This window comes from Podarcis tiliguerta (genome assembly GCF_965153285.1).
Source record: "Podarcis tiliguerta genome assembly, chromosome: Z".
Taxonomy (NCBI): domain Eukaryota; kingdom Metazoa; phylum Chordata; class Lepidosauria; order Squamata; family Lacertidae; genus Podarcis; species Podarcis tiliguerta.
The window spans coordinates 32,923,004-32,944,741 of NC_139553.1; the positions used below are offsets into that span (position 1 = coordinate 32,923,004).

Genomic DNA, 21,738 nt, shown 5'->3' on the forward strand with positions numbered 1-21,738 from the left:
GGAAGCAACTCAGTAAATAAGCTCAGGATAAGTCTCAAGACTCTCAGCGTCATTATTATTATTATTATTATTAGTAGTAGTATACTGCCCTTCATTTAGCATAACTAAATCATGGGGTTTCTGTGTTTGGCAAAGTTGAATCAAACCTTAATTAATTCAGACTTTCACTAAATCCAGGAATTTAGGGAACTCCCTCCTCCCATTGTAAAAATAATAAAAAAATAATAATCTTGTTAGAAGCTCCATCTTTAGCAAAAACTAAGAGTCTTAGTCCAAAACCAACCTTGTTTTGTTTACCATCAACCCAATGTAGTCTTCCAGACAACTGGAAAGCTTGCATACCCTTTCGGAACATTTTGACTGGCCTAGCATAGTAGGGCCCTAATGTGGAATTTGACATCGTTCATATAAGTCAGCACAACTGCTTTTGGTTTTTTCCTGAGACATAACTATGTACACACCATGCATTTAAAGCATGCTCCCCTCCAAAGCATCTTGGAGACTAGCTTTATCTCCTTACGGTGGGTGCTGAGGCACAGCAAAGGCAAAGGCTGTGTGGTCCCAGATCTGCAGGGGGAGGGTGGTGGCAGGGCATTTTGTTTCAAGCTCCAAAATGTCCAGGGCCAGCCCAGATACCTTTGGAGGAACTGGAGAGGGACAGTGTTGTCCATGGGCCCTTCTACGCATCATTTTTTAAATCGTGCATTCATAATGGCCTGTGCTTGTGATGGCACTGGGGCAGTTATATGTGATCCCACTTTCAATACTGTTTGTGCCTGCAAATGTTTTGGAGCAGACATACTACTTCACTACCAATCAGTGCCTATCCCAAAACTTTTGGTTCTTACCTTTCTTTCAACCACTTTCCTTGTAGTATAGTGCAGGTGGCAGGAATGCAATAACACTGGGGAAGCATTGCAGAACAGCTAATAAGGTGAACAGGTGTGCAGATGGTCCAGTATAAATCCACCACTAAGGCATTATATTTGCGCTAATGCCATGCTGCAAAATTTAACCACGAGAAAACAACAGCCTACCACCAGATTGGAAGGATGCTATTTCATGAGTCTTTATTGAGTTAGAACAGGACTCACCAGATGTCACTTTACTAAGAGTCCCATCAAACCTGGGGCCAGCTGTGGAGTCCTGTGTCCAGTTCTGGGTGCCACAATTTAAGAAGAACATTGATAAGTTGGAATGTGTGCAGAGGAGTGCAACCAAGATGGTCAAGGGTCTGGAAAACAAGCCTGTTGAGGAACGGTTGAAGGAGTTCGGTATGTTTAACCTGGATAAGAGGAGACTGAGAGGAGATATGATAGCTATCTTCAAATACTTACAGGGCTATCATGTGGAAGATGGAGAAAGCTTGTTTTCTCCTCCAGAGGTTAGTATCCGAACCCATAGATTCAAATTACAAGAAAGGAGATTCCTGTGAAACATCAGAAAGAACTTTCTGACAGTAAGAGATGTTCAACGGTTGAACAGACTCCCATGAGAGGTGGTATACTCTCCTTCCTTGGAAGTTTTTAAGCAGAAGTTGGATGACCATTTGTCATATATGATCTAGTTGAGATTCCTGCATTGAAGTGGGTTAGACTAGATTACCATTGGTGTCCCATCCAACTCTACCGCTTTATGATTCTTTTTTAAAAATATATTTTTTTATTGCTCAATTTCCACATAACAAATTATCAAACCATATAATGACCTACATAATCCCCCCCCCCCCCCGGACTTCCCTCAGCTCCTCTTCCTGGTTTCACTGCACATATTTTCTCTGCATATTATAAAATTGTATATATCTTTCCATCATGTTATCAACAATAAATTTGTGTATGTTTAATTCAAAACCTGCCAAAGAGTCCAGTTCATTTTGTTGTGTTTTTAAATTGTATAAAGTTCCCATTCCTCCTTAAAGTCACAGTTGTCCTTGTCTCACAGTTTGTATGTCAATTTAGCCAGTTCTGCATAATTCATCAATTTCTCTTGCCACTCTTCTTTCATTGGGATTTCCTCATTCTTCAATCCTTGTGCTATCAAGACTCTTGCCGCTGTTGTAGCATACATAAACAAGTTCCTTATTTCTTTGGCAGGTCTTGTCCTACAATCCCTAACAAAAATGCTTCTGGTGTTTTTTTACAAATGTCATTTTAAACATTTTCTTCAATTCATTATATATCATTTCCCAAAGTTTTTAAAATTTCTTTACATTCCCACCACATATGATAAAAAGTGCCTTCTTTTTCTTTACATTTCCAGAAAATGTTAGAGCTGGTTTTATACATTTTTGCTATCTGTACTGGTGTTATATACCATCTATACATCATTTTCATATAATTTTCTTTCAGAAGGGAACAATCTGTACTGCTTTATGATTCTATGTTCAATCAAGCCACAATTGTGCTGTTTTAGGTTTATGGAATCCACAGAGGCTCTGGCAGTACTCCAACAGAAGACTGTTTCAGCCTCTGAGTACTCCCCATAGTTGTACATTTACTTCTTAAATTTATTTAACAAGAGTTATATCCCACTTAATAATAATAATAATAAACCCTCTCTAAATGGCTTACACAAAATAATATAAAATATTCATAAGAAAATATCAATAAAATCGACAAACTTTAAAAGTAGACACAATAAAACTATGAAAGTACAGATGAAACCAACAGTTTTGAAAAACAATATACAAAATAAAATATCATTTGGTACAGGTAATGGTCCTAAGGGAGTGCCCACTTGTCAATCACAGTTGGACATAAAGGATAAGGCAATTTCTAAGGGTATCCAGAATATCGATTCTTTCTTCTTCATAAATATGATGCCTGAAAACTCTCCCTCTTCATAGGATGAGGCAGGAAGGCATATGCACACATTGCTGGTTTAAAGCATACAAAAGCCATTTTAACTCAGATTTACTCAGTGAACATTTATGTAAACCCATCTTCACATTTATGCTTTAATGTCAATTTCAGGTAGACTTATGCTGGTTCATGCCATGCACATCAGTCGTCATGCTGTGATGGGATGGATATGAATTGTTTCACTGACATTCCCTCCCCTCAACTAGCCTTCGAAAGTCTGTTACTGCTTCCAGAAGTAATGTAACCCTATCTGTTTTCCACACCTGAACAATTGTGAAACCATCCAACAACTAGGTAGTCACACAATGTGCTTCCTGATGTCTACACAACGGAGCGATGCAAATTTATATTGCATTTCCCCAATGCTCTCAACTTAAAATAAGAATGAGAAGAAGTGGAGAATAACTCCAGAACATGTGTTGGATATGTATGATGTAGTGTGACAATTTGGAAAACGTCTGCAGTTGCGGTGCACGGAATGCTTTTTAAAATTTGATGTGTACACAGCCCAAATCTTGTTGAATTCTAATTTCTCAGAAGTGTCTGGGAGAAAGGGAGACAAGTACTGAATGTGTGTATGTTATATGTGAGAATAGATGCATGTGGGTATAATGTATGCATGTGTATGAATGCAAAATTGTATTTGTGTGTGGATGTAAATAAGTGTGTGTGTGTGTGTGTGTGTGTGAGAGAGAGAGAGAGAGAGAGAGAGAGAGAGAGGAGTGGCCCCGCCCCCACCCACCTTTTGCAATGGCTCTTCCCACCAGTAGCATGTGGCTCATGGAAAGTTAGCCATCAAAGAAATGAAAAAGGTTCTTCTCAACTCCGAGTATATTTCACTTCTCCATCGCTGCCCCAGAGCCACCCAGGGCCAGCTCAACTATTAGGCAGAATGAGGCAACCAGCTCAGGCAGGAAATGCTGGGAGGCAGGGAACAGCAGCAAGATTCTGGGGAGCTGTTTGCACAAGTGGCCTACAATGTGCTCCCTAGGCAAGTCTACTACCTTCAGGCATGGTGGAGATGCTGTTCTGTTGCTAATGCTGAAGGCAGAGATTCAACCACCAGTCTTGTTCGGCTTCTTGTGTAGAATAGGGGGCGGTGGACACACCATCTTGTCTTCTGCCTCAGATAGCAAAGTGACTTGGAGGAGTTCTGAAGGCACCCCACTCTTCTACTTCTGAGACCAGGGATGCTTCCAGTTGCCTTGTTAGTAGAGCATTCATCCTGATTTCATTGCAGGGAAATTAGCTGCCATTGGCTATTTAACGAGGATTTGTTATGACTTGCTTCCAGGAAGTTAAGATGATGCTTGTGTCAAAACTGGCATTATCCCACACATTCCAGTGCCTTTCTCTTTCCTTATTGCAAAAGAAGTTCAGTGTTTTGAGGGAAATGGATTTGTTGCGCAAGACCTCTTATAATTGCACAACTTTACTTTGCCAGTATGTGATTGAACTCCCTCGAAAACAGCGACAGACAGGAAGCTCCCTGGCTTTCCATTTGGTGAGGGCTCCTTCCGTCAACTACCAACTGTATGCTAACACCTGCCCCTTTAAACACCTTGCAACATCTTGCTGAGAAAGATGAGCTTGGAACACCTCAGAATCAGGTTTGGCCTCGCTGCTGCAGTTTCTTCAATTCTCTTAGTACCACTTTGAATCCCCAGTCCCAAGGGAAAATGTGGAGCACCTCATTTAGGGAGTAGTTGTAGACTGTGGCTTCCGGCCCTGTGGCTGCATTTTCAAAGCCAGCATGGCTCTCCGATACAAATCTGTGGAAGAAGGAGCCATGGATGAAACAGGGTGACCACTTACCGATTGCCAGAAAGAGGAAAAAAGAGGACATACATTCAGTGGCGTAGCGTGGGTTGTCAGCACCCGGGGCAAGGCAAGTAATTTGCGCCCCCTAACCCGTGAGCCAGGTAGGGGCAGAGAGCTGCAAGTGCGAGCGCCCCCCCCAGATGTTGCGCATGGTGCGGCCGGCCCCCCTGCACCCCCCACGCTACGCCACTGCATACATTTGCACAAAGTGGGGAAGATTGTGACCAGGAGACCTGCTCAGTCTGCAATCCTGCTGCTAACTGTTGATGGGAAACTTCACTGGCCTCTGAAAGTTCTCCCTTTTTATGGTTCTTTAAAGAATTTTGAAGCAGACAGCCCTTCAGACAGGGGACCATCCTGTGTAAAGTAGGACACAGTCACCCTGGACTGATCTCATTACTTTTTCTTAACTGTTATACATACAAAGGAAATAACAAGACCTCTAGTCCTACACAAATCAAAAGTGGAGTCCCTAAGGCAGCTAGATGGCCCTTTGTCCACCTCCTTCCAGCAACTCCTGCAGCCAAGCTGGTGCTAAACATACTGCTCTGTTTTCCTTTGGACTACATCAGGGGGGCTGAGAGGGAGGGTCTTGTCCTCTGAGGATCCCAGGACCTCCACACTGCCCAGGCTTGTGCCCTGGGGAGATCACTTTGACACTGCTAACACAGTGGTCTGGCTTCATCCCCAGAGGTGCACGCCAGTGCCTCTCAAGACAGATGAATGCCAACAACAACAGGTGCTTCAGCAGGTGGAATCATATAAATCTGACAATTATTTAAGAAGATGCATACCCTGGTTATCCACCCAAGGATGAACAAGACAGCTAAGTAAATAGTTAGACTAAAGTAGGAATGAGCAAATATGTAAAAGCTGGGTTCTCTCAGTTTATAATTTTCTAGCCTTGAAAATTTATTTATCCACATTTCTACATAACTTGGCAAGTCCTCACGAACATTTTTCAGCATTTTAGTGAGAAATTCTCCCTTATACACTTGTTTTGTATGCAATTTTGCCTAATCCTGCTTCCACCTCAGTATGGAAGCATTGCCACAGGACTTCGCATTTGCCCACAATCTGGGTCAATAAAGACCCTAAAACACACAGAGCTTTTGTTTCCCCACAAAGCTAATCAACCTTATTTGTTGCTTTAATGAGTATCATTGATATTTTGCAACCCTTCCCACAAACCCCTTTCCTAGCTGAGTAAGATGTACCAAAAGTGCTTGATAGGTGCTCGTTTGGCTGGGTCTGTGATGATTCCTGAGATTTGACTTTATTTTTCAGTCTTTTGTTTTTCTTCTTTGTGCTTTGTCCTGAAAAAAGAGAAGTAGGGAGGGGGAAATGGAATAAATTCTCTGGTTTGCAAGCCACAGTAAACTATGGTTTGACCTATAGTTACTGGTTAAGGAGGACAGAATTAACCAGAATCCCAGATTTGTGCTACAGATTCAAACCTGATTTCAGAGCCACATCATCGTAACTAGCAGGGGCAGAAGGATCTGTCAATAGTGGTTCTCTTAATCTCTCATTTTTCCAATCATAAATTCAGTTCTCTGCATATATGTAGCATTTACACACATATTTTTTTAAAGGAATCCTCACAAAAATTCACCAACATTTGGGGAGCATGGCTAGCCAAGGAGCTAAATGGCAACATAGTTTAGTGTCTCTAATTGCCTAAGGACTACTTTGATGCAGAGTAGACACATACAATTCTAAAGAGAGCCAGTGTGGTGTAGTGGTTAAGAGCGGTAGTCTCGTAATCTGGGGAAGCGGGTTCGCTTCTCCGCTCCTCCACATGCAGCTGCTGGGTGACTTTGGGCCAGTCACACTTCTTTGAAGTCTCTCAGCCCCACTCACCCTCATGGAGTGTTTGTTGCGGGGGAGGAAGGGAAAGGAGATTGTTAGCCGCTTTGAGACTCCTGAAGGGGAGTGAAAGGCGGGATATCAAATCCAAACTCTTCTTCTTCTAAAGCCCTGGCAGACTAAAGCTACACAGACTCCAGGGTCCAAAAAAGAAGTAAGCAAGACTCAGTATTCAATAAGAAATTGATGAATCCTTCTTTCAAGGCTCACATTCAGAGATGGTCAAGGGAGGAATGAGAACACAAAAAGGCATGAAAATGCTAAGAACCGTGGAGGAAGACAAAGAATCAGACTACTACATAAGCAAGATAAGGAAAGCGCCTGTCTCAGATCAGGCAGAGCTTTCAAACAGAAGTTTAAATATCTATCTGGGCAAATTGCACACTGGACTAATAAAAGCACTAGAGCTAAACCTAGAGCTAAACAACCAGGTGGACATTCAAATGCTACAAATGGCAACAGAAGATCTGGCCCTAAAATTGGAGTAACAATCTGATGGAGCAATGACGGTTCCCCGCCCGCCCCCCCAGTGACAGCATGATGGTTCATCCTTGTCCACCTTCCCTATAAAAGGTGGTGTGAATCAGGGCTGCGTTCTCACCTTGACTCTCTTTGGCATATTCTTCTTCCTGTTGCTCTTCAATGCCTTCAGCTCAGCTGAGGACAGTGTGGACTTCCATTCAAGAGTGATGGAGGCCTGTCCACGCCAAGATGAAAGAACGGCAGATCCTTACCTGTGAGGTGTTGTTTGTAGCTGACAGCGCACTCTGAGGCAGTTCTACAGAGACTCACTCAACCCTGAAGCTCACTGAAGTGATCTTGGGCCAGTCACTGTCTCTAAACCCTAACCTACCTCACAGGATTGGTGTGAGGATAAAATGGAGAGGGGGAGCCCTACCTATGCCACCTCAAGCTCTTTGGAAGAAAGCTGGGATGGAAATATAATACTGCTACTTCTTCTTCATCGTCATGCTTCTAGTGTTTCTCTCATGTTTCTAAGAAATCTATGTTTACCTGCTGGGGGTGGAGTTGATTCCAGAACTCTGGGGTTCTCTTGGGCAACCTTGTTGCTGGGACGGCGGACAGTGACACCTCCCACTTTGCTCCCACTCGCTGCTGCTTTCGCACTGTCATCTTCTGTCAAGGTATTCTCCGACTGCACCAAACTTTTCTTCTTCAACTTCAGCTTTAATTTCCCTTTCTTTTTCTTGGAGGCCACCAGCATTTCTTCCTGCTGAGCAGAAAACAAAGTGCGTGCGTGTGAGGAAAAGCCCTGTCTCTGGGAATGCTTTCAGAAAACATGGCACAGAAAATGTCAGGAAGCTGTATAACTGAGCCAGCAATTGGTTGATCTAGCTCAGTAATGGACTGGCAGCAGCCCTTCACGCTTTCAGGAAGGAATTATAAGTTGCACCGGCCAACTTGTAAATTCTAAGGATTGAACCTGGGCGTTTCCGCCTGGAAAGAAGGTGCTGTGCCATTGAACTATGGCCCTGCGCACTAGGGATGCTAGTGAATTCCAATGAAAATGGAAACTGCCAATGTTCACCTACAGTGGTACCTCTGGTTACATACTTAATTCGTTCCGGAGGTCCGTTCTTAACCTGAAACTGTTCTTAACCTGAAGCACCACCTTAGCTAATGGGGCCTCCCGCTGCTGCCACGCTACTGGAGCACGATTTCTGTTCTCATCCTGAAGCAAAGTTCTTAACCCGAGGTACTATTTCTGGGTTAGCGGAGTCTGTTAGTGGAGCCTGAAGCGTATGTAACCTGTAGTGTATGTAACCCGAGGTACCACTGTATTCATCTCATGTCCAGAACAGAGATCAATCCAGCAAATACAATTGGCATTCACTGCTGCTGCTGCTTTCAGCCTGCAAACAATACATAATTGATTACGTAGCCCCCTCCCACATTTGCATTGCATTTCCTTTGCATTGAAATGAATGCGGTGGAATAGCATGATGACAACATAATTTACGTAATTTATGGAATTAATTACATAAATCACATAAATTATGTAGTTTTTGCCATGGCGGACAGTGAGATAAGCAACAGCAATTTTGATGGAAGATGAGCTGCTGAAATGAATGCAAGGTGGAATGGAACAGAAAATGATGCCTTTTTGCACCCCCATTGCCCACACATGGATTGTTCTTGACTTCCTGATCATGAGCTTGTTTGAGTGAAACGATCCATGATTTCTGGCTCAGATGTATTGCTAAGGCAGGAATTGTGATCTGTTTCTCCCCAGTGCTAGCAAGGAACAAACTGGGTGCAAATGGTTCACGTGTGGTAAATAATTAACTGTGCTTTATCGTGATGTCTAAACCTGCCCATTATGCCACTAATTAATTTTATGAAAGAATGCATCTTTAAAAGTGTGAAATTCCTGGCAGACACAATATAGCAGAATCACCAGTTACCTGGGAGGGGATATTCTGGGGCAGCTTTGTGGGTTTCTTTTCCTCCATCTTGGCATTTCCTCCTTGGCTGCCTTCTCTTCTAGCCAATGACTCCCTAAAGGCAGATGTAAGAAATTATTCAAAAGATACACATATGTACATATTATTCTATTCCTTCAACTTTGAAACTAAGCAGTGGTGCTAAAAACAGCTCTGCCATCTTCTATGTCTATGTGGTACAACAAATAAATGTAGTTTTTGGAGTACTTGGTCTCTATTCAACTACAGATCTATTGGTGGACCCTTGAGCAAATCAGGTGCAATCCCTACTATGTATTTAAAGCACTTTAGAAACACGTGGGTTCCCTCAAATAACCCTGGGAGTTGTGGTTTACATAACTACATTCCAGCACCTTTAACAAATGACAGTTCCTATGATTCTTCAGGAGAAGGTGATGTGCTTTAAATTTGTGTTAAATATATGGTGTCGATGTGGCCTCACTGTTTCTCACCCTCAGTTTCTCAGCCTCAGTCAGTGTCAAGTAATTGCTGCTGTTTGGGTAGTAGTTTCTGTCTCTGGTCATTCAGCTAGTCCCATTTTTAGGTCTGTGGGCACACATGCCCCATACATGCACACACTTCATTTTACCAAGGAATCTGGGTAAAAACCAGATCCAGTAGAATTAAGCTGAGCTTTGAAGACCACATACAGCTGAAAAAGGAAGTGGGAAAGAGCACCACTCTGTCAACTTTCTTCTTAATCTCTATGTACTTTTAAAAGAAGAAAAAGGCAAGCATTCTCTTTACCTTATGACCAAGAAGGCAGAATGTGTGGGGGACACAGAGAGGTTTTCTTGGCCCCAAGGTAAGACCTCAAGGGTACGTTTCCGAGCACAATTCAAAGTGCTGGTGTTGACCTTTAAAGCCCTAAACGGCTTCGGCCCAGTATACCTGAAGGAGCGTCTCCACCCCCATCGTTCTGCCCGGACGCTGAGGTCCAGCACCGAGGGCCTTCTGGCGGTTCCCTCATTGCGAGAAGCAAAGCTACAGGGAACCAGGCAGAAGGCCTTCTCGGTAGTGGCGTCCGCCCTGTGGAACACCCTCCCATCAGATGTCAAAGCGATAAATAACTACCTGACATTTAGAAGACATCTTAAGGCAGCCCTGTTCAGGGAAGTTTTTAATCTGTGATATTTTACTGTATTTTTTGTTTCTATGGAAGCCGCCCAGAGTGGCTGGGGAGGCCCAGCCAGATGGGCGGGGTACAAATAATAAATAACTATTACTACTATTACTATTACTATTGGAACCTTGGGTGCCATGTTGATGACTCCTGCTTCAGTTTCCACTCTAATTGTTCCCTTCTTGTCTTTTCCCCTTTTGCCAACTTGCTCTCTGTTCAGCTTTTCATCACCTTGCTATTTTCCCTTCTCTCTCTTCACCACCCTGCACTAAGCAATCTTCTTATAAACTGACCTTTCTTATCTTTTCTCACCATTCTGCGCCCCTCCCATTTGCATTCTAGGAACATAAAATGTAAGCTGCTTTATACAGTACTGAGTCAAACCATTGGCACATCTACCTTCATACTGTCACTGTTGACCACCAGCAGCCCTCCAGGATTTCATAAAGGAAATCTTCCCCCACCCATATATAGAAATGATGGGGATTGAACCTAGGACCTTCTGCATGTAAAGCAAGATGCTCCAGCGCTGAGCTATGGTCCAACCCCCTCTAAGATCTTAAGAGTAGGCATTACACACAGCATAGGCTTGCAGGAAGAAGGAGGAACCTGGCTTCTGATGTCCTGTTCCTGGATTTCTGTACTTTCTTGGATACCTCCTGCTCTAGTGATACTTGCTGTTCAGGACTGTCTTCCTGGATGCGACCACAAAGTACACTGTAGTTGGTGGCGATTGTACGCAATAGCCAATGTAGCCCTTGAACGATGGTCCAGCATTGCATTTTGGGAAGCCTTTTGGAAGCTGAACATGGTTCCTGTAAGATGAAGGTAGAGGACAGCCAGTCTGAAAACCCAGCTGGCCCATTCAAGGCAAAGAAAGTGGAGGAGTCTGTGAGTTGGCAGATGGATGCCAATGACATAACCATAATACCTATGGGAGGTCTGTTACAAGAAACTCTGGCAGGCCCTCTCTGGTAACATGTTGAGACCAGCAAGCAAAGGGCAGACATCTCCTGGTGCAATGCAAAACCTGCTACATGACAAGGGAAATTGATGTGGATGAAATGGCTTGCTCCAAGAAGCCACTTTATGCCAAACAACCATCAATGTATTTTCTATGCATCAGGAGTTGTTAACTAACTAACTAACTAACTAACTAACTAACTAATAATGATAAACCTTTATTGTCACTACACCACCTGTGTGCAGTGAAATTAAATGAGGCCCCCTCCACCCCACACATACACTCAGTCTTGTTCGCACTCTGTGTGCTTGTCAGAAGTCAATTGCCCCACTATTTCCCCCTCCCATTCAGCAGCCCAACAGCCCACGAATAAAAGCTGTCCTTTAACCTGTTGGTGCTGCTGACTATACTTCTGTATCTCCTGCCCGAAGGTAGGTGCAAACTAGACCTTATGTGAGCTAGATGCTGCTAAAATAGTGCTGAATTCCAGGGCCAACCCACCCAGGAGGCAAGGGGAGGTGTCCGCTTGCTCTCAGTTAGCCCCTACCTGCTTGCCTTCTTACAACCTGTGCAGGGGGGTGGGGTCACTGGCTGTTATCTCTACCCTTTTTAGTCTTATGGTTGCCTTTGTGCAACCACAGGGAACTGGATGGGGGTAAACCTAGAATTATTTGGCTCCATCTGTCATGGCTTCTGAGTCTGCCGACTGGTGTCTTATCAGTCCCAGTGGCCACCAGCCTCCATTATTCCAGGTGTTGTGGGAGTACAACTCCCATATCTCTGATCGCAAGGACTTCCTGTTCAGATCTCTCTGACCTGATTGCCTCAATTCCATTGGGCAAGAATTAAAATGGGATACGTAATCTGAGCAAGAGGAAGTAACAATCTGTATAAACTCCATGGAAATGATCATCATGAAGGGCAGAGTGGACAAAAGGGAGACTTCCTTTCCATCCCTTGTGAAGAATAGCCAACCTGTGTAAAGAGGGTATCATTTTACTTACAATTCGACACAACGACTTGTTTTCATTCACCAACTTTTCCAGAGACAGGCACTCAATGATCTCACAGGGCAAGAGAGCATCCAGCTTGTCCTGCTTGTTTGCCAGCCTTGAACCATTCACATAGAATTTTGAAAACAGAACAGATGGAAAGGCAAGATTCCATTAGCAAACAGCACACTCACTGTTGTAACTATACCATTTAAAAAAGCAATAGGGAACCTTTGGCCATTCAGATGTTGTTAGACTACATGTCCCATAATTGCTGTCTATTGGCCATGCTGGCTGTGGCTAGTGGGAGTTGTAGTACAAAGGTGAAAGGACCTGTCTACTTCTCAGTTTCTCCTTTTTCCAATCTTACATCCATCAGCAATTTAGTGCAAATTTATCCTAATAATATAACTCTATTTTGTATGCTCCCCCTCCCCACAATATCTCCATTTTTATGCACGCTTTCCCCTTATATATATGCATTTTTTGTAAACATTGTTTGTTTGGAGAACTGCATCACAAAATTTGGGTAAGAATGGATTACGAATAATTGCTGTGTTTTGGTTCACATATTGTTTTAGAAAGTGCAAACTTGATAGACTGAGCTTTAAAGCTTTAAATGTGTGCTGAATCAAATTTATGCTCTAACCTGAAGCCCAACAACATCTGGAGGGCACCAGGTCTACTATGCAGTCTTGAATGGGCAGATCCACACGCTTAAAGCACATTTAACACACATTTAAAGCACATGACTTCCTCAAAGGAATTCTGGGAGCTGAAGTTTACCCCTCACTGAGCTACCATGCCCAGCACACTTAACAAACTACAGTTCCCAGGATTGGTGTTTTTTTGGGGGGTGGGAGAGCTATGTGCTTTAAACGTATGGTGTTGATGTGACTTTAGGCTTGATAAAAGACTGCTAATAGCTCTGATATTCTGCCAGTGTTATTCCATGGGTGCTAAGAGGGCCCAAAAAGATGAAGTGATCGTCAGAGGAGATAACTCATCCTGATTTACCCCTTCTAGTTAGGAAAAGGGCTAGGAAAGTGCTAAATTGTCTATCCCTGCTTCCAGACCATGGGTAGGCAAACTAAGGCCCAAGGGCCAGATCCGGCCCAATCGCCTTCTAAATCTGGCCCACGATGGTCCAGGAATCAGCGTGTTTTTACATGAGTAGAATGTATGCTTTTATTTAAAATGCATCTCTGGGTTATTTGTGGGGCATAGGAATTCATTCACTCCCCCAAATATAGTCCAACCCCCCAAAGGTCTAAGGGACAGTGGAGCAGCCCCCTGCTGGAAAAGTTTGCTGACCCCTGCTCCAGACTGTCATTATTTTGTGGGAAGGATTAAAGTACATAGTAGCAAATTAGGTCTGCACAATTAAAGTAGATTAAAGCACTCTGCTGCTGTAGTATAATAAATCCATTTTTTAAAAAAGGAAAGGAAAGGAAGGAAGGAAGGAAGGAAGGAAAGGGGTGACATTTTTAGTCAGGAAAGTGATGGGGGAAGGCACTGAAAGGTGTGGGATAAACAAATTATTAATGGGAAGAAGACATATAAACATCCCACAACCAAATCAGGATGAATGCTATTTGTTGTATTACTGCCTCATCAAACAAATTAGAGTTGATGCTCAATAAAGAGTGGACGCTGTACAGCCTCCACAATAGCTTTGGGCAAGCAAACCAGGATGAATGGTCAGTAAATATCTGGAGGAGCTCCAGAACTCTGTAAGGTAACAGTATTTGGCTCTAGGGAGCAGCACCTGTTTCCCGTAAGACCTACCACGGGAGTCATGGGCTTTGGCTGTCTTTTGGAGCATTTAACCTGCACCTCCAACTATGCTTTCTCTGTGTGTGTTTGTAGATAAACACAGATATGACAAAACACCAATGAGCCTCCAGTGACCTCCTTCCAAAGGGAACTAAAACCTGGTCCCTGGAACTTTTCACTGATCACAGAAGTGGGCTGAGTGTAACCTGATTGAGATGGCTTGAAGATACATCTTTTCCCCTGTAAACTGCCTTGTGGATCTGATCAGGACTTGGAAGGTATAAAACCACTCCCTTTACTGCTCTCTGTGGCACTTTGTAGTTGCCTCGGATCAGTTCTGCCTGCAACCTCTCTTTCATGTCAGTGGATCTAACATGCCCGGCATCTGATGTCATATATAAAGTCAAGTGTATGGCAGGTGGATGTAGCTTGGCTGAAATGGCCTCATGGGCCTAAAGAGGAATCCTAGGTAAAGTTAAAGGGACCCCTGACCATTAGGTCCAGTCGTGACCGACTCTGGGGTTGCGGCGCTCATCTCGCTTTATTGGCCGACGGAGCCGGCGTACAACTTCCAGGTCATGTGGCCAGCATGATTAAGCCACTTCTGGCGAACCAGAGCAGCACACAGAAACGCCATTTACCTTCCCGCTGGAGTGGTACCTATTTATCTACCTGCACTTTGATGTGCTTTTGAACTGCTAGGTTGGCAGGAGCAGGGACAGAGCAACAGGAGCTCACCCCGTCGTGGGGGATTAGAACCGCCGACCTTCTGATCGGCAAGTCCTAGGCTCTGTGGTTTAACCCACAGCGCCACCCATGTCCCAAAGAGGAATCCTAGTGGTCTAATAAAACAGGGGAGGGGGGAGAGGAGAGGGGAGAGGAATCTCCACCCCTCTTTTACACCCATTCATTCACCACAGGGTACAAAGGAAGGAAGGAAGATGCCAGAAGAATCAGTATCTCACAGTAACAGAGGCTTTCCTGAAACTTTGGGGTGCCCCAGAACACGGGAGAGAGTCTTCTTGGCCTCTTCCATCCTTGCCACATCGCTGGAGTCAAGCACAAAGATAATCCCATGTGCAGTGCTGTATTGGTCCCTCCAGGTTCCCAAGGACTGCTGTCCACCAGGCAGGTCAATGAGGGACACCTCAAACCTGTCCACCCTGAGTGCTGTCTGGTTTGGCTTTGTGATGGGAAGCACTTCACAGGAGAGGACTGCAAACAAAAGTAGCAAGAGCAAACGAAACAACAACAACAACAACAACAACGGGCATCAGTCTCAAGTAAAAATACAGGTAAGGTCATACACCACAGGAGCTTTCCTCTAATTTCCAGGAAAATTATAGGAAATTGCAAGGAGGGCCTGATATAAAATGTTGCACAGTAAAGCATTCTTGTTCAGGTCCTTCCTCTAGGATACACCATTGTATTTGCCCACTCAAGCTCTGTTTCCCATTATATTCCCTTGACAGTCAGCATGCACTCAGGCTGTGTATGCATCCATGCATTTAAAGCACATTTATTCCCCCAAACAATACTAGGGACTGTAGTTTGCTGGAAATTGTACCTTTGTGAGGGATTAACCACAGGTCCCAATATTTTTGGTGTGTTTGTTTGTTTGTGTTCTTTAAATGTATGGTATGTATGCATCCCAAAGTCCTTATTATATTGTTTTGGTAGTCTCCCAGTTTTCTGTTCTTCTGCAAACCTTGAGGTTTCCCCAAGCCTACTGATACTACTCTCTTGGCCATAGGTATTGCCATTTTGGCAGTTTGAGCAATGGTTTATGGTTGTGATGGTTTAAGTGACGGTTGTACAGAGTAATGTGTCAGGTCATCCAGTGTGTACTGGGCTCATAGGCAGCTGAAATCAGCAACAAGGGATATAGGTTGATGCTGAGACTCAGGTCTACCTGACAGCCAGTCTCCTAGAACTAAACTATGTAAGACTGGCTGAGGAATGTTATATGAAAGAAAGGCCTTCAGCACAGGCTGAGGACTCATTCACACTTCCTTTTGCACCGCATTTCTGGGCACAAGTCTGGGCCTCCCAGGTCTATGTCCCAGTATGTTTTACTGCTGAATCAGAGCAAATGGATTGCTGCTTGCTCCGATTCGGTGGTAAAACATGAGTTTTCCTTGGGAAAGCACCAAAACGGAACAGAATACAGTGGTACCTCGCAAGACGAATGCCTCGGAAGACGAAAAACTCGCAAGACGAAAGAGTTTTCCGTTTTCTGAGTTGCTTTGCAAGACGGATTTCCCTATGGGCTTGCTTCGCAAGACGAAACGTCTTGCACCTTTTTTTTTAAGCCGTCAATGCATTCCTATGGGAAACCGTCAACACACAGCGGTGCTTCGCAAGACGAAAAAACTCATAGAACAAAAAAACTCGCAGAACGAATTAATTTCGTCTTGCGAGGCACCACTGTACGCAGACACAGACCTGGAAAGCATGGACCTATAAACTCAGAGCAAAGGCTAAGTGTAGATGAGCCTTTAGAGAGACTCCTGTCAGCTCTACTAGGCACTGAGTTCAGGTTCTGAAGTGGAAGAGCTGGAAAGCTTAGCTGACTCACCTCTCTGGATTTCTTTCACGAGGGAACTTTTTCCTGCACTGTCTAGGCCAAGGACAAGGATGGTCACTTTCCTGATGGGAAAGAGAAGGGTAATGTAAAGATGCAATCTGGTAACACCTTTGCAGGGAGGGAGGATTAGTGTTCCCATAGTAAAGTGAAATCCAGATGAAATGTTTAAAAAGCATGGGCTGGCCTTTTGATGACATTTTGTTGCAGGGGACACTGTGAGAAACTATTTTGTTGCAGAGGGACATTGTGAGAAACTATTGCATGGAAACACCTTTTAAAAAACACACAACTGCTTTGTGCACACATTCCACTCTTCCTCTCCATCCATATGGCTGCACTTTTTTGTTAAGAAAGATGCATGGCAAGTCCTGAGCACGCCGCTTCAAAAATGTAATTATTCTAATGAGTACTTTGGCCCTGAAGCTCTCCACAGTGGGACTAATAGTTCTTCCGAAAAATGTTTACAAGAAGAAGAAGAGTTTGGATTTGATATCCCGCCTTTCACTCCCCTTCAGGAGTCTCAAAGCGGCTAACATTCTCCTTTCCCTTCCTCCCCCACAACAAACACTCTGTGAGGTGAGTGGGGCTGAGAGACTTCAACGAAGTGTGACTGGCCCAAGGTCACTCAGCAGCTGCATGTGGAGGAGCGGAGACACGAACCCGGTTCCCCAGATTATGAGACTACCACTCTTAACCACTACACCACACTACACCACATCGTTTTGTGAGGAGAATCACCAGTGATGTGAAGGGTCTGTTTTATTTCTCTCCTCTTTCCCCCACCCCACCCCACAACAGGTGGAGGAGTTCTCTGTTTAAGAACGGCAGGCAAAAACGAATCAGAGCACATATTTCCTCATCATTGTATTGCCATTCTGAAGGAACATGGCATACTCATCCCCTCTCTTTGTGAAAATGTGGCATGCGTAGTAGCATAGTGCAGGCCTTCTGTGTTGCTATAGTGATTTTTTTGTGGGGCGCAGGCCTGGTTGAAAGGGCAACAAATACTTGGAGCAGAAGGGGATGGAAGCACGAAGTGCATCACTTGGCAACCAACAGGGCTTCAGCTTATTGCCTTAGCAACCTTTGTTTGGCACTATGCAAACAAACCAGAATTCAGTAGTTGTATAAAGCTGGGAGAGAGATGTATGGTGAGTCTCTCGTTACCCAGAATGCTCTGCTTACTTAGGCACTAAATGCAGCAGTTCCTTAAAAGGAAAAAGATATTGAGGCTAAAAGGAAAAGAACAAGATTGTGCCATCTCCCAGTTCCACATGCAGAAGTCAACGCTTTTCATTGCAATGTTAAATTGCTGCTGTTCTCTCACCAAAGAGTACTTTCCTCAAACTTGGGGCTTGACTTCCAAGATTCCAACAACTAGTCCTGGGGCTGCCACCACATGTTACTTTCATCCTCCTTAGTATGTTACCCTTGTAGAAATCCATAGGAATGAGGATGGGGACAAAGTTAGTTAGCTCAACCTGTGGCTCCATCTATAACTGGCCTTGCCTTCACCTACCACTGACTTCCCAGCCTTCTTCCCCACCAGTCCCACAGGGCACCAGATATCCTTGCTCTCCAGATTTACCTCATTGGCTCTTGGAGAGCCTGCAGCCAAGACCAACAGTAAGAGAAGAGGTGAAACATACTCCAGCAAACCACAGAGATGAACAGGGGCAGGGTGAGTCTCTGGCTTTCCCCCGCCGTCCTTGAAGAAAAATAGCAAAGCAACAACAATCCTGTTGTAAGATTTTCTTCCCTTAAAAAATGGAGCGGGGGGGGGGGGGCTTTACTGGTGGCTATGTGCGTACTTCAGTATAGGGCAGGTTGATGGCTTAAAATAAATAAATAGCAGACTTTAGATTTTAACTAAGACCTCAGGATCTATCAACGGAACCCAGTACAAAATACATGCTTAAAATCAAAGATTTTGGACTCCACAATTTTGTTTTGAATAGCAGAACTGAGTGGGGCTCTCTCAGTCCTTCCACACACATGAAAACATAAGAACAGGCCTGCTAGATCACAGTCAGAGATGCCTGTGGCAGACATGCAAACAGGGCATCAGTCACCTGAGGACAGCAGCAGTCTCCCCTTCCGAAGTTATTTTGAAGAATTACTGCCTCCAGTTGTGGAGGAAGATCATAGCCATGAAGGCGAGCACTCATTGACAGTCCATTTCTCTGTGGAATCCTCTTTTAAAGTCATCAGATTTGGTGGCCATTGCTGCTTCTCATGGGGGTGAGTTCTGTAATTTGACTGTGAGCCAGGTGATGTAGTACTTTTATTTTGTCTGCCCTGAATCTTTCAACATTCATCTTCATTGGAGGCCTGTGAGTTCTAACATTACAAGGGAACAGCTTTTCTGTGTCCACCTCCTCCATGCCATGCATAATTCCTTATATACTTGTATCATGTTGTCTCTTACTCAGCTCTTCTCTAAGCTACGCCACCCCAAAGGGCAGTCAGTATACCTGTATATTATACGGTTGTAATCTATCCTGGGATTTTACAGTGAAGTGCAGATTTTTATTTATTAAAAAAAACCTTATAAATAAATGCATCCTTTCCTCGAATCTCTTTAAAAAGCTCTTTACATGGACTTTGAGCCAAGATTTGGCTCTTACAGACTGATGGTCCCTTGCTTTTCACACTGCATCTCCCCTTTCCTCTTGAAGACCATCTCCCAACAGTCAGTTAGGCCTAACCTAACAGAAACCCATGGCCAGGAATATATTTCAAATATGAGTGGCTAGCAAACCAAGGCAGGCTGAAGAATTCCTATTAGGTCAGGAGGCTGAAATTAAAACAGAAACTCTCACCTGCTTCTTGTGTTGCTCTTCCCTGTTGATGGCTCCGCTGCATCCAGCTAAACTTAATCTGGATTTAGTGTATTCACCATCCCTTGTTTCTTTAATCCCAAGGACATCCAAGGGAGGAAAAACGGCAAATCCAAAGGACTGTCAGTTTGAAGGCCTTGCTTCTTTATCCAGAAATGACAAGATGTGTGTGAGAAGGTGCCTATGATTTCCTGAGCGGGCTATGCCCTGAGTGTCTGAGGGAAGGAGCAATCAGATTTGTCACTTGTTTTAAATGGCTTGAGAAAATGGAACACACCAATCGGGCAGTTCAGCAAATCTCTTGTAATGGATCACACCACGGTGCAGTCAGTCATGTGTTGGTTTAATCCTGGGATTGACCTCTCTGCACCTGCAGGAAAGCACAGCCATTCGTTCTACAGTCATTCTGAAACTTCCCTATTTGCAGACAACAGTCAGTCAGTGTACTGGATAGATCAGAGATGGGGAACTTGTTGTCCTGCATAATTTGTTGGACTACAATTCCCATTACTCCTGATAATTGTCCATGCTGGCTGGAGGTGATGGGAGTAGGAGTCCAGCAACATCTAGAGAGCCGCAAGTTTTGTATTCTTGGGAGAGAGAGTCTTGGACAAGTGGACAAGGGCAGCAGGAGAGCCACTGTGAAGCAATTTAAAAAGCAGAGACAATACATCGAAAAGCTTCCGTGTACACAAGACCAATTCATAAAGCAGCATTGATGACAATACAAACATATTGGCAAAAAAATTTTAATAAATGAACTACGCTTGGGTGCCCTTTTACATGATTATTTTAGTATGTTTCATATTATATTCTCACTCTAGGAAGCTCCGGGTGGTACGTGGTATTATCCTCTTTATTGTGCATGAGGCGAGGTGAAGCTATTTGCCTTGGGTGGCAGATCTGACCCCCTCCCTGCCACCACTGTTGTGCAGATGACAGCCCTGCTGGGGCTTTGCGTGTGCCACCAACAAAGTGCCATTGCCCTCACCCCTGCTGCTGTGCCCTCATTGCCCTTGCAGCAGCAGCTGGATCATAGCGGCAGCACAGGTGCAGCTTCAGGTGAGTTGTGGTGGCAGAGTTGGCAGCAGTGTGAGCACAACGGCAGAAGCAGGGAGAGGGTGGGACAGGACTGTTGAGATGTTCTGTTCCACCTTAAGGAACAGGCATGATTGTTGTGTGTCACATGTCTGTCTACACTTCAGCTCAGTATGTTGGGAACTTCTGTTTGTGTACAGTGGTACCTCAGATTACATACGCTTCAGGGTACATACACTTCAGGTTACACACTCCACTAACCCAGAAATAGTGCTTCAGGTTAATAACTTTGCTTCAGGATAAGAACAGAAATCGGGCTCCGGCGGCACAGCGGCAGCAGGAGGCCCCCATTAGCTAAAGTGGTGCTTCAGGTTAAGAACAGTTTCAGGTTAAGAACGTGTTAAGTTGTGGGTGAACATATCAGACGACACAGCAATTCTTCAAACAGCTCTTGTTTATTCACAGGTCAGAACAGAACAGAACTGAACTGAAGAGTTCAGCCAGCCTGCTTATATAGAGCTCCGCTAGAATGCAACAGTAACCACTTTCTGTAACTATCCAATCACTGAATGTCACTTTCAATCCCTTATTTGCATATGTTGACCTGAGTGAAAACTATCTACAGTATCCCCCTGCTGGCCCAGGGTGAGAACTTCAGTACATAACAGAACGGACATCTGGAACGAATTAAGTACTTAACCTGAGGTACCACTGTATAGCTTTCTGTTTTGCTTTGGACACAAAGGAGATCAGACATGTTTTCCTTTTGTCCTGATCTACCCTGAATAAGCCTGCTTGTAAATATGCACACACAGCCTCTCATGCCACTTCTGTTTGCGCAGTGTTTATTCTGCTGAATTGTGTGCTCAGTCTTCTGAAGCCTGAGCCGCAGATTCATGTTGCACCAAGGACCGGAGTTTGCCCGGCACACCGGCCGGTGGGCTGGAGCCAGCTGGGGGCCTGCCAATTGCCCTGGTTTCCTTGGGTGTATGCCAACAAGGACAGGGGCTCAGATCTGTGGGTATCATTGGGGCAGGGGCATGGGTGGGGGAATTTTGCCTACAGGGGTGGAATGTATTGAGCCAACCCTGCAAACTAGACTAGTCTGGCACTGGAGAAAGGTGGTAAAAACAGAAAAGCTAGAAGATGAGAGTGCTATAAAACTAGTTAACTGTGAGGGATTTGAGCAGATTAAAGTTGTGTCCTTGTTAAAGTCTGCTGTGCTGAAGGCAGTGAGAAGAGGGGGTAAACAAAAAATAGTGGAAGACTGTGGTGTAGTATAGTGATTACAGCGGGGGTGGCTCTCATGCCAAAAGCTCTTTGAAAGGAATCGTGTCAGACTTTTGCAAAAACAATCTTTCCTTCTCCAAGCAGAGTGTTGGGCAAAGAGGGACTGAGAGAG

At 44.3% G+C, this 21,738-nt stretch overlaps 1 protein-coding gene and 1 long non-coding RNA gene across 3 annotated transcripts; one reads left to right on the forward strand and one right to left on the reverse strand.

The window, feature by feature from the left end:
* Nucleotides 1-1,639: 1,639 nt before the first annotated feature.
* ARL13A (ARF like GTPase 13A) lies at nt 1,640-18,162 on the reverse strand. 2 transcript variants are annotated; one of them, XM_083424354.1, is made up of 9 exons: nt 18,047-18,162; nt 16,450-16,520; nt 14,837-15,086; nt 12,108-12,213; nt 10,749-10,954; nt 8,978-9,071; nt 7,566-7,785; nt 5,900-5,998; nt 1,640-4,633 (listed from the first exon to the last, which is right to left on the reverse strand). In XM_083424354.1, exons 1-9 carry the CDS (start codon nt 18,103-18,105, stop codon nt 4,557-4,559), a joined length of 1,182 nt encoding a protein of 393 aa, XP_083280480.1. In that variant the 5' UTR covers nt 18,106-18,162; the 3' UTR covers nt 1,640-4,556. The 2 variants fall into 2 exon arrangements, with proteins under 2 accessions (XP_083280480.1, XP_083280479.1); XM_083424353.1 differs by having other exon boundaries at nt 7,566-7,782; nt 18,047-18,160.
* Nucleotides 17,202-20,059, forward strand: LOC310669900. Its single transcript, XR_014507449.1, has 2 exons — nt 17,202-17,609; nt 19,383-20,059. It is a non-coding gene; the product is annotated as an uncharacterized lncRNA (long non-coding RNA).
* The last annotated feature ends 1,679 nt before the right edge of the window (nt 20,060-21,738 follow it).